Here is a 16,374-nt window from a genome sequence, read left to right on the forward strand (position 1 = left end):
GAACAGCCAGTCATTAGACATGGGTTTCGACCGGTTCCCAAGCCAACCGGTGTCAGACGCATTGGATATGGGGTTCCCTCTGTCCAATACTAACCGGTCTTCAATTGCCACACCTATATCCGAGTTGGACATGGGATTTCCACCTGGCCATTCATTCAATACCAATGATTTCGTGGAGCTGGCGACTGGTGTAGATGCGGAATCTTGACTATACATAAAAACACTTAAAACAAAAGGGTGCTCAACAGCAACACCGGGATACGAGACAACGACTCGACCCAAAGGACAACCACTGAGAGAAGTTCCTCGAAATACAAGTGGAGGGAAACTCTATGAGCTAGGCGGGCGCTGATAGGTGCGAGAAGATAATGCGCGCGAAGGCGCGCGAGATGCGTGCGTGAGCGGGAGGTCCGAGAATGCGCGCGCGCGAAGCGAAGGCGCGCCTAAAGTGTTAGAGGCAAGATCTTATTGAGGAGTGAGTGCACAGATGGATTATTGACAAGAGAATAAGATCAGATAACAAGTGAGGAGGTGATCTATTCACTTTCCTGTATACAAAGATAAGGGAAAAGTAAGTACCAGAACCAAAGGAAACCCTTCTGTATTTAAGAATGGAGATGGCGCGCTTCCGAGCGCGCTCCCGAACCGAGTAACCATATCAACTCTAATTATAACTAAGTTTAAATAAACTTTCTAAAAGTAGCGTGGACGTCGGACCGAAGATTTTATTAGTTCAATGGACGAGATAGAAATAACACACCAGCGAATCAGTAAGGACATGGGACGGATGGACGGACAATAGCGCGAAGACCTATGAGGAGGCGCACGTGCGCAGGTAAGGCGCGCCTAAGTGCGCGCGTGTTCGGATAAGGCACGCGCGAGTGCGCGCGAGACTGGTCCTTAGGAGTAGAGTTGTATCATATAGGAGTTGATGGTTAAAGGCCGGATATTCGGCATTGAGATGTGCGAGTCTCTACACCGGCTCTCTGAACTTCCTGGCACACAATCAACTGGCCGGTGGCTCAGGTATTTGGTTGATTCAATATGCAAGGCATGGGATTACTCATGATTATCATCAAGTCAATGATGTTTCGGTGAAAGACAGCCCTTTGGACATGGGTTTCAATTCACCTGCAGTTCAACACGGTCATCCGGATTTGGACATGGGCTTTCATTCACCTCCGGTTCAACAGGGTTTCAATTCACCTCCGGTTCAACACGGTCATCCGGATTTGGACATGGGCTTTCGTTCACCGGTTCAACATCATGATCCGGACCAGAGGTCTTTAGACATGGGCTTTCATTCACCTCAGGCTCAACATCATGATCCGGACCAGATGTCATTAGACATGGGCTTTTATTCACCTCCAGTTCAGCATCGTGATCCGGACCAGATGTCATTTGACATGGGTTTTAATTCGCCTGTGGTTCAACATGATCATCTGGACCAGAGGCCTTCCGGTGTTGATCCGGTTGATATTCCGGATCAGTCAAGTGAGTTTTATCATTTTATTAGGTTACGCTGTTACATGTACATTCAGTGGGTCTTCAATCGGAAGAGACACCTTTCGACATGGGCTTTGGGACAGATCCGGCACATGATCTTGCCCATCAATCGAATATTCAACCGGAAGAGACCCCTTTGGAGATGGCTAGTGAACCGGAACCTATCGGATTTGTGATTCAGCGTGCTGTAGGTGACTTGCGCTTGGCAATGCACTGGTTGGAGATGGAAAGGGCTCATGGTACAATGTCTCCGGAAGAAGCACTTGTCAGTGAGGAAGTTCTTCAGTCCACTAGTGAGTTATTATTAGCATTTCAACTTATATCAATATACCGACTGTCGACATGACATCTATATATACCATTGATACTTTCCACCCCTTGTATAGTACATTCAATGAAATGTGATGATTACGCTCTTTGCATGTAATTCACTTTATAAGACACCTTTGCAGCTCTAGTGGAGCGCTTTGGCTCCGGCTTATCAATGTGAGCTCCATCTGTTTGAGTTTTCTTACCAGTGCCCTGTGTGGTGGCAGGAGCCGTTGGTTTAGGTGCAGGTATCTTCTGACTGGACTTCTGCTTCTGACCGGACTTCTTCATTTGACTGGCTGATGCAGGACCAACAAAGCTACTTCTCGATGCAGTTTTGGGAGGCAGTGGGGCTGTAGAATGATTGCTGGATGATTCTGCTGAAGGAGTGCCAGCATCGTCCTCCAGTGCTATGTTGCGCCCAATGACATTTGATTTAGATTTCTTGACCAATGGGCCGGAGTCTTCCTCCGGATGAAATTTGATGGCTCTGCTTCGCTTTCCAATAGATTGGCACTCCGGGGGCGGTGATTGGACTTCAGCATTGCCTTCATCCCCATTCTCTTCCTCACCACTTGACTCCACTTCCACCCTTCCGGCCGGCTTACCGGATGATTTTCCAGTTGACTTTGCAGGTGGTTTTTTAACCGGAATAGATTGGACAGCTTTGCCTGGCTTTCCGGTCGATTTCGGCTTTCCAGTCAATTTCAGCTTGGAAGGCGGTGATCGAGCTTCATCGTTTTCACCTTCGCCTTCACCATCCTCGCCCTCACTGCTTGACTCCGGTTCCACCCTGCTGGTTGACTTGCCAGATGACTTTCCGGTCAACCTACCGGTTGGTTTTTGAACCAGAACTCTGGTCTTTGCTGTTACTGGACTGCATGTTGTGCTAGAGTCGCTCTCTGAGATCTTCTCCACCGGCTCCCTCATCTCCTTCTCATGGTCTTGCCAGCCTTTGAATTCAAATGTTGGCCGAACCTTGTCCTTTTGTCTCTGATGCCAGAACTGCAAGAGCCGGTCAGCGTCATGCAGCTGAAGCTTGGACGGGTCCTTGATCTTTCCACTGGTAGGCAAAAACTTGGGCTCAATGAAATTCTCTTGAGCCTCCGTCACTGCAGACCAAGGAACAGACGCCTTTGGCTTTTGACTGCAAAACCCTGCGAAATAAGTAATTCCTCTATCAACCCTCCAGATATTTCATTTGTGAAACTTACTGTAGTGTTTTGTGAGGAATGTCCGGATAAGAGACTTTTTGTTTTCTAAGTTGAGGGGCTCAATATCTGGTATGACCGGAAGCCCATAGGCATCGACCTCTAAAGTAAACTCCTCCTTCTTTCTCCTTGGATTTCTGCTCTCCTTTCCATCAGCATCCTCATTGCCATTGTCATCATTATTCCAGTCAATTGCTGGCATCACATGGTGTAAGTACTTGACCGGATGCATCAACATTGCACAAAAAAAGAAGCTCACCAAACTCTTCTCCAACATAGGCATTCCACTCTGGTAACATGGACTTCCAGTCCTTTGTATCTGTGAAACTATTGCCCTCTAACTTTTCATTGAAGTCAATTCTTATGACCGGATCAGGCCGTCTTTACCGGTTGAGAGAATTAAAATGTCACTCACCCATTGATCCTCACCTCGCCTTCCTCGGTTTTCCATGCAGACAATATGAATATCCTCATACCAGCCTGCCTCCATAACTGAGTCGCAAGATCCTTCATCATACCAGGAGCTTTCTTCTGAGCGAACTCAGCCTGGACATCTGTAGGAGGAGCACTGCTAGACCATTCTATAGCAGTCGTATTTGCTTCATCCAGCTGCTCTTCAGATAAACCGGCCATAATTGCATTGACCGCACCCTGGTAGTGTTTAATCATTTCCTTCCCTCCTGGCCTTGCTCTGGTCTTTTCAAGGATCTCCTTCTTGTACTGGTGTTCTATCACCAACCGGGTAGTCCATTTCTTACTGAACTTGCTTCATTTTTTGAGTGTCTTTTCCGCTCTCCGGTTATATAACCAGTCCCGGTACATCTTCATCCATCATGAGCATTTATGAAATTAGAAGATTGGCTGCTTACAGATTTCCTTTTCTTCAACAGCCGGGCATCCATCTTAGGGGCTTGCATCTTGGCCTCTTTTATGACCGCCTTCAAAATCGTTTTCCTATCCTTACCGGTCGCTTCCTTCCATTCTTCTAGGTGAGATTGTAAGACCAGCAGCTCTTCCTCAGTCAATTTCTGCTTGGTCTTTTGGGGGCTGTGTACTGATGAGTTGGATCGGGCCATTGCAAAGCAGTTGAGGTCTTGGTAGAAGAAAGGATACAGTATAATCTTACATAGCCAATCGCCACCATGTATCCGAAAGTAGAACCGAACAAGAGATTGTCTGCCAACATGATACTCTTAGGCTTAACATGCCCTGTGTTTCCGGTTCATAGAATTTAGGACTGCAAAACACACAAACTTAGACCAAGTTTATCATATAGTATACAGGCAGCATACAGTAATACTCTCAAAATGCCATACAGCATAGGGAGACACATTTATACCGGAAGAAATCTATGGGAATTGGGATGATGGCAGGATTATGATGTGTTTGATTAACTAACCCGGAAATGACGAAACTTATGGCAAACTCGGTTGCTCTGACCTTAATATATCCTAAATAGAGATGATGTTCCAAGATTTCTGATCACCTGGTAACCTCACTGACACATAGGAACAGAAAATGTAGTAATCCGGTGATTCAAATTACTCAGAGGCCGGAGTTGGTACCTCAATGACAAACAGGAATGGTAATCCGGTGATTCAAATCACTCCGGCCTCTCAAATCACTCAGAGGCCAGAGTTGAAGGAAGGAACAGGTGTAAAGTTATATGCCTGCCGATCATCAAGCTTAAGTGCACTCCCCAGCCCAACAATCCTTTAGGTCTTGGTATCAATCATGGCAAATACCAAACAAAAGGGAATCACATACACTCCTCCGATGAAGAAACGATTGCCTCAGCTATATAAACTGAAGGAGAAAACTACTTCCAGAGGAACCAGGTCATCTTAGGTGAAAGATTCATGGTCCCTGAAAACAAAGTCGGTGACATCCTCACCAACAAAATCTCCCTCAAAGCACACAGCCGGGTTCTCTCAGATGCTCTATGATGGTGCTGACTTTGACTTTGACCAAGGCTACATGCCTCAGCCTAAATTACCAAAATCTCTGGCAAGCAGAAGTTCTTCTGATATCTGCAGTCTTCATCTGACCGGATCATGCAGAGTCAGAATGAATATCTCCGGCAATGGAAGCGCAAGTTCAAGGACTACATAAATTTACTCATGGTCCGAGAAACCCCTCCTCTGGACCAGCTTTGTGAAGTTTGCAAGAAGGATGGGGTTTATAAATGCCACAGGTGTTTCAACGAGCCCCTGTTTTGCACAGAGTGCTGCAGAACCCAGCATCAAAGACATCCTTTCCATCGCATCAGTCAATGGACCGGATCATTTTTTCAAGAAACTTCACTTATGAAAGTCGGCCTGCACATTCACCTTGCTCATGATGGCACTCCATGTCCCAGCAGCACTGAATACTCATCAGACCTCTTTGAATGGTCAGATACCGATGAACATATAGACCATAATGATTATCCGGAGGGAACTTCCATTCCACTTGTCGCAGACTCAGATCATCCGGCTACAACCATAGTCGACAAATCCAGTGTTCACTCCGTATCCATATGGTATTGCCACTGCCCCGGAGCTCTAAACCCGGATATGCAGCTCTTTCAAGCAGGCTTATTTCCAGCATCCTTCACCAGACCAAAAACTGCATTCACATTCTCCGTGTTGGACGACTTTCTGCTAGACAACCTGGAATGTGGTACATCAGCCATGAATTACTACAGTAAGATCTGGAGGCTAACCTCCAGCATCTTTCCATTGATGGTTCCGATAAGTCGGTTTTCATTCTCTACTTCAGCCGGTCATTGAACAATAATATTTGCAGGATCGCTACAGAGAGCTCATGAGGACTGCCAGACAATGGTGTCAATGTAAGCTCTACAAGTGGCATGGGTTTGCCCATAAAAACGATGAGCCTAAGACCGGTGACCTCGCCCTATTCTGTCCGGCATGTCCTCAACCGGGGATAAATTTGGACCGGTCAACCGGTATGGCCACTCAGCCGGACGACACCCCTTCCTGGCTCTTCACCAGGACTTTGGTCATGGATGGTAATTTTAAAGCCGAGCACCTCCATCTGGTGAATCCATCTGATGAAGTATCATTGATTGATGGTCTTGCATTCATGGTCGGAGATGAAAGATACAAGAGTCATTTGGCTGTTGCCCAAGACCATGTCCAAAAGTCAGATTGTAACAATCACCACGCAGTCAATCAAGCCAATGCCTCTCGACAAAAGCTAGAGGCCACAGGTATAGGAGGATGTGCATGTGCACGGCATGGATGTTTTGTCCCACATTCCATGGTGGATTTTCAGAAGGGTGAAAGGTAAATGGACATTGCATCCAGTTACATGCATTTCCGGTCTTACTGATCTCGAAAAATAATCAGGCAGATGAACATGGACTATGCCTTGAGTCAAGCACTCAACTACAATACAGATGGAATCTCACGAGCAATAATGTTCTATGATATAAATTGTCAGTATAATAAGTTTCTCAAGGACCGGATTGCATCAAGCATGTATCTGTCCATCCCCATTGGCATGGATATCATTCCTGGAATAGGTTTGTGGCATGTGCATGGCCATCAGGACAGCTGCTATGTCCGGTATGCATCGAATTTTATCCATGGGACTGGCAGGATAGACGGAGAGATCATGGAAACACTCTGGGCATCTTTAAACATAATCTCCCCTTCAGCCAGGGGCATGGGAACTCCTCATCACAAGGAGGTATTGGATTATCAGATGAATGATTCAAACTTCATGAAAATGATTTGCATAAGTGAGTTGCCAATATCCAGATGTACAAAAATGGCCCGGTCTCATATTATTCATTCCCGGCTGACCTGCCCCTTAGCCAAGTTTCTTTGCAGAAAGTTTAAAGAGGCTGTTCAGGGTGCTGCAGAGAGCACACTCTCATTCCAAAATCTTAACGAGACAGTTCAGCCTGCCATGGTCATTCTTTGGGAAGCAGAGGAGGCTGTTGCTCAGGCAAACAGACTGGAGGATCCAACAGCCATGGACATTTATGAGGTCCGGTTGGAAAAAGGCAAGTGTCAAATTCTACTACTACTCATCCGGTCCTGATCACATACAGATTATTATCCGGATGGCATGATCTACAGCTCCAACTAGAAAGCAGCAGGAGTTGCGCCTGCTGGAGGCTCAAAATCGCCCGGATCATCTAGCTACCAATTCCCCTAGTCGGCGAGGAGCAGCCACTTGGCTCGCAACTGGTCTGACCATAGAAGAATCCCAAATCTCTCTCTCTAGAGATGTGAAAAGGCTCGGAAGGCATCCTACAGACATTCAATTGTTGACAGTAGCCCGACTCAGAGATAAGCTGCAAACTCGCATTACAAGCTTTCTTGAGATGGCACCTACCTATCTTGGATTTGCAGTTGATGGCAATGAACAGGATTCTCCGGTAGACACGGTTCATAATTCACCGGATGAAGATTATTCCGATCTCGATGATGATCACAATCCGGATCCGGATCCGGAAACACATCATGCCTCCATCTTTCAACCTGAGCTCACTATCTTACCTTTGCCTTCCAACCTCGGTATAGTGAGATGCAATGAATTGGGTCTCACCGATCTCATGAAAGAAGAAACTGCCCTTCGTGAAGGTCAGGCCAATGACGCCCTTCATGCAATTAGAGTTCATTTGGGAGATAAAGCTGTTATATTCCGGAATACTATCCGGTCAGCCAAGTCACAAGCCTCCTCCACCAGGGCATGGACTCAGGTTTGCTCGGTGGAAATGGTAGTCAATCTCAATGCCAGGATATATTCAAAATGTCGGTTGCAGCTAGCCAAACTCCCTGATCACAACCTCCTGAAGAAATATCTTCCGCTAAAGAAAGAACACCTGAAGGCAAACACTGCAGTTGCAGATCCAAATGCACGTGGTCAGAGGGACGCTACTCTCACATGGTTCTGGTCAATCAATGTTCAGGGTGATACATCCGGAAATGACTGGATGACAGAATGTGAGTATCCTGCATATCCGTTGATATTGGGTGATCCGGTCTCACATATTGCAACAACAGTCTATCAAGTCAATTGGCTCCGGACAAAGGCCCTGTGCGATCAGTTGGAATGAAGAGGTCATTCTTGTCAAACATGAAATGCAGTGGTCTGTCAATTTCTTTACCTACAAGGCCAAGCAATGGCTAAGTCTCATGGACAATGCCACTTACACTGGGCTAACCGGACATGCGTGTTATGCTGCCCGACAATGTCACATATATCAACAACTAGCTGCACATGCAGCGGAGTCTTTTCAGAAAGTGATTCCGGTCATTCAGCCGGAAGTACCAGTTGTTAGTTCATAGTTCCAGTACCGGTTAAAATAGTTCCCGGATTAGCTAATATGTAGTTATATTGAAAATGTGAGAATAAAACAAACTGTCAGTCTCACCATCACATCATCGTCATACACTCACCATGAACAACACCGCCACTTTGGTTCCCTCTGATCAAATCATTGTGGCCTACTCGGATGGTGAGATCACCGCCGGACAGATTTCTCCTGATTTGTTCTATGCCAATTCTCGCTTGTTGGCCATGCGCCTGTATGTTGACAAGAGCTTTGCCACCGCCATGCCTGGTTATGCAGAAAATTTTTACACCCTCATGCAATGGGAAATGGAGGTAAGCATCCAGTTGTCCAGTTGTCCGGTTGTCCAGGTGTCCGGTCAACCGGTCAATTCTTATCTTGCACTCAAATAATGTTGCCTGTCATGTAGACTTTTGTAACTCCATTCATCAACATATCCTTCCTGACCAGGTGCTCCGCTACCATTCCAAAACTTCTCCACGCTGTGATTGCAATTTTGGTTGTGAATAAATTTGTGGACCGGCAACCGGATGTGAATGAGGTCCTCATGGATATCAAAGCATTGCCTCTTTCTGTCAATTCCGCCACATCAGATGAATATGACATTGCTCGTATGTCAGACTACTTCAATGCCTGGTGAAAGGAGAACCTGGGCTCTTGCAGGGTGCTGGACATGTTGCCAAAATCATCTGTCCAAGATGTGATGGAGTTGGTTGAGGGCCATTTTTCAGAACTTGTGAGTCCATGAGATCTTGACCTCCTACACCGGATCCTCACTAAATCTTACTTGCATTGTAATAGCCGGATCATGTGGAAACCGACCTCCTCCCGTATATGCTCACACATGGCCCGGTTCGTCAACTGGAAACGGTCAGATCAGCATCTCTTGAGCAGTGCCATCAGACGACAATCGGTAGAGAGCTGTTGGAAATTTTGCAGAGAAGGATGACAAACTTTTTACGTTCAAGTGATAAGTTGGCTAGAGTAGTTGGGCCGGTTGCTGAACTCACTAGGGCTGTGGCGTCCTCACAATCACTAATGGACTGGTTGAATACAGATGCCAGTGAATCCGTACGGTCAAGCCCAATCTGACGTCTGGAAGCCTTCAGTAGATATGTTATACCCATGTATATTAAAATGCAATGTGAATGGGTGATGATTTTCGAAGATGAAATCTGGTCCATTGCATGTGACACGGATTCCTGCTCATTGTTATCTGGTTACAGATTCATGAAACACTTCTTTTCTTTCCTCATACTTTAACCACTCATTGATTTCCTGAACACATGACAACAATTCCACCAGACTGGGCATTATACCAGACCTACCTTGCCGGTGAATTGGTTTATGACACCTTCATGTCCAAAATTCATCAGCAACCGGTAAAGCCAATGAGTGTTGGACTTTTAGATGTCGACACTTGTATTGCTTTGGAGCAGCTTGCCAATGTCCTGGCCGTTGCTTACTTCAATCCTGGTATGCATTCTCGCATATATATCTGTGCCGGTCGAGTAACTTGCAAACAGTTCATCTCAAAATTGACATGGTTAGATACAATGAATCTCTGGAAAAATATGAATCCGGACGAAGCGAGAAACAAGAGCAAACTCTTTTAGACAAATTCCCTCCTGCAGAACAGGTTGTCCTAAGAACACCGAGTGTCATCATTGATTCCGGAGGCAGAATCATTGTCTGGTATTTGCCCGGAGCCATGACTGGCATGATAATGGTTTGTCTCATATCCACATTCATTTCTTATTTCATCTCATCCAGATGTATATGACAATATTCACAGACAGACATGCAATGCGCCACAAATTCCATAGGACATCTGTTGAACGACAGCATCACCACCAGGAAGGCTACTGAATGGAGGACCCATGAGTCCAATTTCTATCCGAGTCCGGATGGGAAGATCACACCCAGTTGCATCAATATATCACCCGCCTGGTTTCAGCAAGGCAGAGAGGTATGTCCGGTTCGCATCAATTGGTGTTGCTAGTCTAAAGTATTGTAGAAACATGGTTTCCCAAAACTTGATCCGGAAGATGGCTTCTCACCTCAGGTATCCGCTGCATTGAAAGGTGATGTTGGTCGCAATATCACAACCTCCCTTCAAAGATCCAGTATCCTTGTCTCTGCTGCACTTCGGGTCATGCACCCAGATCTATATCGGGCTGGAATCAAAACTCAAGTCAGGCTCGGTGAATGGGTGACCCAGTATCAGTTAGAAGACATGTGCCATCATCTCAAACATTGGGCATCTGTCTTCAATGTAGTGTCAGTCATTTGCAATCGCCGGTCACCACCTCATAGAGATCCAAAATGTCGACCGGAGGCATTTGATATTATGACAACCGCAGGCGTTTATCATCCGGTCATAATGGATTTCATGAATCTCGGCATCAAGTTTCTATATGACTCTGGGTCAATGTTGGCCTCATCATGTCGCCTTGTCAGACATCACATGCATGTTGAACAGGGTAGCCGGATTGTCACTGCGTGGTACATGCGAGATAGTATCCATAATTTTGTTGGAACTCCAAGGACAGACTATGCAAAATATGGCAATGTACAACGCAGTGACCCGGTTGAGCAGAAAGATGTCTAGACATGTGATGATGAATATTTTAGTCTACTTCGATTGATATTCACCTGTGCAATGTTTTTAGCATATGATAGTGGATATGCCGGACGACAGGCTTGTGAGATGTGACAGATGCACCAGATTATCACCTACCGGATTGTATATTTGCCTGTACCGGATCATCACCTACCGGCTCGTATATTTGCCTGCACCGGATCATAGATACACCGGATTATCACCTACCGGATCGTATATTTGCCTGTACCGGATCATAGGCCAGTGAGAATATTGATGTACCTGCCGGATGATAATCTGACCGGATCTCCGGTGTATATCATTCGTCCAGCTTGGTCGTTTCCATTTTACACCAGATTCGCTATTCGAGTAGATTCCTGTACCAGTCTATACTATATACCCCCGGCCCATCCGTTTACCTTGGGTACACACATCCGGCCGGCCCACTCATCTCCATCGTAAACAGGATTAGGTATTAATAATGTCATGTATACTAGTAAATTCCTATATCACTATCTATATTGTATGCTCTCGGCCCATCCGTATGCTTCGGGTACACAGTAGTGCTGCCGAAGTCCGGTTCGGTTCGGTTCTTGGGGCAAATTTTCCGAACGCCGAACCGAACCATAGGTTCGGTTCAGCCATTTGGTCGAACCCTGGACCGAACGTCACCGAACGCGTTCGGGAGGGTCCGGTTCGCGTTCGAACCAGGTTCGACTAAGCTTGGACCATCTGTGGTTGTATAGGCTCGAGACCATGAGTTGTCATGTAATTCGAGTCGGACAGACAACGAAAAGACTCTAACGCAAGGAGAACTTCTTTGTACAAAGATTGAATTTAAGTTTCTAAAATAAACACATTTTATTTGCCCGGTGCACATAGTTCCCTGATCACATTCTCATCGATCCTCTTCTCTAAACATATCTCAAACGCAGCAGCATGTACGGTTGCAGTATTCGAGATTGCAAGCGTGTCAATCTTCGCTGCAGGATTCTCTGAAAGGCGGAAAGCCCAGAGAATAACAGCCGTATTGATGAAGATGGACCGATTCGCGACATGTTGACCAGGACACACTCTAGTATTTTCAAGTAAGGCATGAGAAAAGGTGGAAAGATGAACGATACCACTCACCGGCGGCCAAAACCAAAAGTGAAAAACTTGAGATCAGTGATCACCGCGCACACGACCTGCATCGTCGCGCGATGCGCAAAGCCTGTAGTGAAAGGTGGTCGTCCATTATCGCATCATCACAACTGAAATAAGACGTACCTCCAATAGCAGCCACTGTGACACTAATCCCATCAGCTACCCCTGACAGGTCTCCACCTGAGACCCTCGAGGATGAACACGGTAACTTGCGGCATAGCTTGAGCTCGAACGAAGACCGACAGACTCACGAACTGCGAACGGTGGGCAACGACTTGTATCAGCATGGCTGTTGCTCGAACGAGGATTGACACACTCACGACCTGCGAACGGTGGCCAACGTCTTGGATCAGCACGGCTCTTGTTCGAACGAGGAACGGTGGCCTGGTCCGCCAACGATTTGGATCAGAATGGTTCGAGCTCGAAAATCTTGACATACTCACTTCCTGCGAACAATAAGCAACGACTTTGATCAGCATGGCTCATAACATTCCCAAGTAGTACTTACCTATATTAATCATTAGCAAGAGTTCAAAGTGTTTGGAATTCATATAGCGACATAAGATACCTAGTGTTTGAACATGTTGTGACGGTGCAGTACTGTGTCACAGCGCGTCACGACTGCGGCAGGCGCGACAGAGGACCGCGTCAATTTCACCCGGCTCAAACCTGCGCGGGTTGCAGACACATGCATTTGCATATATTGACACATAGTAAATACTTACATCTTTTTAAAAAAGTGTAAAGCGTACAAAAATTGAGAGGTTCGAACCCGTTCGAACCTATTCACTACCAGCCCGAACCCCGAACCTCTGGAAAGGTTCGGTTCTGAGTCTTGGCCGAACCTCGGACCGGACCATGCGTCCGGTTCGGAAAGGTTCAGGTTCGAACCGAGGTTCGGAACCGGACTGCGGCAGCACTAGTACACAGATTCATTCAGCTCACTCATATGGTCAGCCCATCCGTTTACCTTGGGTACACACATCCGGCCGGCCCACTCGTCTCCATCGTAAACAGGATTTAGCATTCATAATGTCATGTATACTAGTAAATTCCTATATCACTATCTATAATGTATGCTCTCGGCCCATCCTTATGTGTCGGGTACACAGATTCACTCAGCCCACTCATATGGTCGGCCCATCCGTTTACCTTGGGTACACACATCCGGCCAGCCCACTCGTCTCCAATGTAAACAGGAATTAGCATTTATAATGTCCTATATACTAATACATTCCTATACCACTGTCTATATAATGTACCCTCAGCCCATACATGTGTCTTGGGTACACACATTCATCCGGCCCACTCGTATATCATGGTACAATTATGTCCATGGGCCCACATGGGATGGCCTGTTCCCAATGGTACATTGTCACACTCAGCTGTCCGTCTGAGACGGGTGAATGTTGCTGTATTATGTGGCTAAATGGCCAGACTATATTGCTGATTTTTAATTAGCCATACCTTGCTGCTATTTAGAACAATTAGCCATACCTTGCTGTCATTTAAAACAATTTGACGTGTCCTAGTAGACACCTAGGAAAGCTTTTACGTGCCCTACGAAACACTAATAGGAAGACTTTCACACTTCGAGTACATGAAAAAATTAATATCATTAAAATCGGGTATCAGGCTGATGCAGTAATGTACGACTCATATGAGCAAAACAAACACGAGAAAACATAGCGAGTGGTGAGATATAGCGAGCAGTGGGGTATCGAAGATTAAGTCCTATGTCCTGCAAAATATGGCACAGCGTCAGTGAGGTATTCTACTCGTCATCCATTCCCTCAAGGTCCAAGAATGCTAGATCGGTATCAGTGCCATAGACTCCAATTGCGTCACGACGGAAATGCCTGTAAGCAACAGTAAGTCAGCAACGTGTATACCAAATTGGATGTGGACTTACTGGACCTCCTCGTAAATATCGGCCATCATTTTATGAAATTTGACAGGAGCCGTCCTTCGGATTCTCTCCAACAATGCCACATGGTATGTATAGATATCACAGAATTGGTTACCAGTGAACTTAAAATCTTCACCCGCCTTGTTCTTCTTTGCAATGAGAACGGCGTGGATCTAACAACAAAGAAGTGAGTCAATGGACAGATGAGTGCAAACACAAATTTACAGCTGTGCTGACCATGGCCAACATGGGGATAGGGATTTCTGGTCAACCAGTTTTGTTCTCCGCAATGTCAAGAAAGCGCTGAGCAAACTGCAAACCAACTGACTTCAAGTTTTTGAGGAATGTCTCGTATAGAGTGTCGACTATGGGCTGCCCTTGATATGGCTTCTGTCGTTTTGGAGAAGGAAGACCCTCAGTCTTGATGCGAGGTGTCAGTGGGATGTCAAATTCTTGTGCGAAAAAACTAACATCAAATGTCTGCGGAAAAATGTAGGAATGACCCGCAAGGAGACGGTCAATGATAGCATTGCAGTTACGGCCGAGTCGAAAGTAGCCTGGGGTATATTTATAGGCGACGTCCTTGATTTCAGTGTGGAAGAGGCTCGCACGAGCATCAATCTATAGCAGGTGTCAATATTAAATCAAAGTAAGACAGATTACTTACTAGATTGGCGAGTGCCGACAAATACTCATCATCAACATACATCCGTTTCTCAATTGGCGCTGTCTTGTGATGCTTCACAGCCTGAAGTAAGAGTTCCCACGCATATGAGTTCTTGGCCACAATTTCGGGGTACCCGTGAGTGAAGGCAATGTATGCTTTGACTTCGAGGATACCATGTTGGACCACCTTGCGAAGCTCCAAGTTCTGGTCTGTAAGTCGCACTGTCCCAGTCTTCGTGTAGACAAGATCAGCCATCGTGTCAGCATGCGGGGGCACATCAGGCTCAGGTTTGATATCGAGGATGGAAAGGTCTTCCTCATCTTCCTTGACTTGTACTGTGGGAGAGGGTGTATTGCTCTTGCTACTGTGTTTGAGAGGCTGCGGTCCAAAGGATGACCTCGTCATTGGAGAGTCCCACATGGGGATCTATTGAGTGAATTTTGGTTTCAGTAGACTCGGAATACAAAGGAACAAAATATATTCTTACTTCGGCAGTATATTTCTTTTCTTTCGCACTCGAAGGCCTGTATTGTGAGCCCCATACAGGTGGTGGAGGCGTTGGTGACCGGGACGGAGTATTTCTGGTCTTCCGAGGTCTGCCAGACTTACTCTTTGCAGGCTTTTTCTGGCGGTCTGCTGCCTGCGTATTGACAATTGCGGGAACCTTGAAAGTTCATGCAGATTACTTAAGCTTATTGAATGCAGTGCAAAGTGACTTACCTCTCCAAACAGAGCTTTTGCGATGCTCTCGACTGGCTCTGATCCTGAGTCCGACATTTCAATTTCAGAGCTGGAAGCTCTATCAGAGACACTCTGCTTGCTAGCAGTGTCTGAATCAATATCTGATGGTTCAACACTGACACGAGCTATAATTTTCAACCATTAGTAAAAGTGTCACGTGGCAACACACAATGCTGACTCCTCTTCTTTGATCGCAAGGTAGGCTAACCTCCACGTTGTCCTCAGAGTTAGATGCGAGAGGTGGCGGCCGCTCTAATCTTTCTGTGAGCAAGTTTGGCTTTTGTGTGGGCACTGATACTTACTGCAGCTTTGCTTTTTCCAGTTCTGAGGGGAGGTTCTGGTGTCCTTGCTTTCGTTCTACCACCTGCATCCATCATGGCGGGTCATCACTACAGGTGAGCTACTACTAATCGCGACTTACTTTTGACTGACTTGACCCGTTTTGGAATAGGTGCAATATTGTCAGTGGGTGAGTGTTCGTGCTTGCGTGCCCGTTTGTTTCGGCGGAGTGGTCCCCAAACTGCCACAAAGTATCATTGTGAGCATGAATTTGTATGGTGACAACGTGCTTACCTGGATTGTCTAGAGCCTGATCTTTTGCCTTGCGTCGTACTTGAACCAAGTGAGTTTTAACTTGATTGTCATGAAAAATTTCTTACGCCGTGGATGCAACAAGTCCATTGAAGGGAAATTAAGGTCGGAAGGAGTAAAAAGTCTGAAAAACGAATGTGAGAGTGCCTTTCTGCTGGAGAAAGACCGCTTCAAAAAGGTGAGTAAGTGTTTTTAATTAAGTTGGGGTCAGGCATTTAATTTGAAACAGTCCGCTTATTATGCTGAGCGCTGAGCCAGGGTTGACCCTTTCCTTGTCCGGCTTAGTTTGCTATTTGGTGAGTTTATGTTCAGAAACTTAAAACACTGCTTTACAAAGTAGTCCTAGTGCGCACACCATTCTCTACTTAGTAACGGTCCTGT

General features: G+C 46.1%; 6 protein-coding genes across 6 annotated transcripts; 3 read left to right on the forward strand and 3 right to left on the reverse strand.

The window, feature by feature from the left end:
* Positions 1-1,115: 1,115 nt before the first annotated feature.
* Positions 1,116-1,852, forward strand: F5891DRAFT_1199440 (uncharacterized protein; the record flags this gene model as incomplete). The annotated part of the gene is made up of 2 exons (XM_041368762.1): positions 1,116-1,494; positions 1,542-1,852. 2 exons carry the CDS (start codon positions 1,116-1,118, stop codon positions 1,850-1,852), a joined length of 690 nt encoding a protein of 229 aa, XP_041217022.1.
* A 62-nt stretch (positions 1,853-1,914) lies between these two features.
* On the reverse strand, positions 1,915-4,102 carry F5891DRAFT_987955 (uncharacterized protein; the record flags this gene model as incomplete). Its single annotated transcript, XM_041377969.1, has 5 exons — positions 1,915-2,972; positions 3,030-3,221; positions 3,286-3,407; positions 3,442-3,788; positions 3,896-4,102. The coding sequence occupies 5 exons, from the start codon at positions 4,100-4,102 to the stop codon at positions 1,915-1,917; spliced, it is 1,926 nt and encodes a 641-aa protein (XP_041217023.1).
* Positions 4,103-5,080: 978 nt separating this feature from the next.
* On the forward strand, positions 5,081-8,100 carry F5891DRAFT_966454 (uncharacterized protein; the record flags this gene model as incomplete). Its single annotated transcript, XM_041376231.1, has 5 exons — positions 5,081-5,752; positions 5,814-6,316; positions 6,380-6,774; positions 6,850-7,047; positions 7,316-8,100. 5 exons carry the CDS (start codon positions 5,081-5,083, stop codon positions 8,098-8,100), a joined length of 2,553 nt encoding a protein of 850 aa, XP_041217024.1.
* Positions 8,101-8,444: 344 nt separating this feature from the next.
* Positions 8,445-10,948, forward strand: F5891DRAFT_1199443 (uncharacterized protein; the record flags this gene model as incomplete). The annotated part of the gene is made up of 6 exons (XM_041368763.1): positions 8,445-8,651; positions 8,747-8,948; positions 9,643-9,813; positions 9,864-10,066; positions 10,133-10,306; positions 10,355-10,948. 6 exons carry the CDS (start codon positions 8,445-8,447, stop codon positions 10,946-10,948), a joined length of 1,551 nt encoding a protein of 516 aa, XP_041217025.1.
* An 884-nt stretch (positions 10,949-11,832) lies between these two features.
* F5891DRAFT_1076462 (uncharacterized protein) lies at positions 11,833-12,128 on the reverse strand (the record flags this gene model as incomplete). The annotated part of the gene is given in 3 exon segments (XM_041363388.1): positions 11,833-12,015; positions 12,059-12,060; positions 12,074-12,128. Coding segments are annotated over 3 exon segments (184 nt in total), but the record flags the coding sequence as incomplete, so codon positions are not given.
* A 1,554-nt stretch (positions 12,129-13,682) lies between these two features.
* F5891DRAFT_1218503 (uncharacterized protein) lies at positions 13,683-15,779 on the reverse strand (the record flags this gene model as incomplete). The annotated part of the gene is made up of 10 exons (XM_041369366.1): positions 13,683-13,944; positions 13,998-14,167; positions 14,220-14,257; positions 14,315-14,414; positions 14,466-14,615; positions 14,662-15,087; positions 15,149-15,325; positions 15,382-15,517; positions 15,581-15,654; positions 15,705-15,779. The coding sequence occupies 10 exons, from the start codon at positions 15,777-15,779 to the stop codon at positions 13,860-13,862; spliced, it is 1,431 nt and encodes a 476-aa protein (XP_041217027.1). The 3' UTR covers positions 13,683-13,859.
* Positions 15,780-16,374: the final 595 nt, after the last annotated feature.

This window comes from Suillus fuscotomentosus (genome assembly GCF_016647785.1).
Source record: "Suillus fuscotomentosus strain FC203 chromosome Unknown F5891scaffold_188, whole genome shotgun sequence".
Taxonomy (NCBI): domain Eukaryota; kingdom Fungi; phylum Basidiomycota; class Agaricomycetes; order Boletales; family Suillaceae; genus Suillus; species Suillus fuscotomentosus.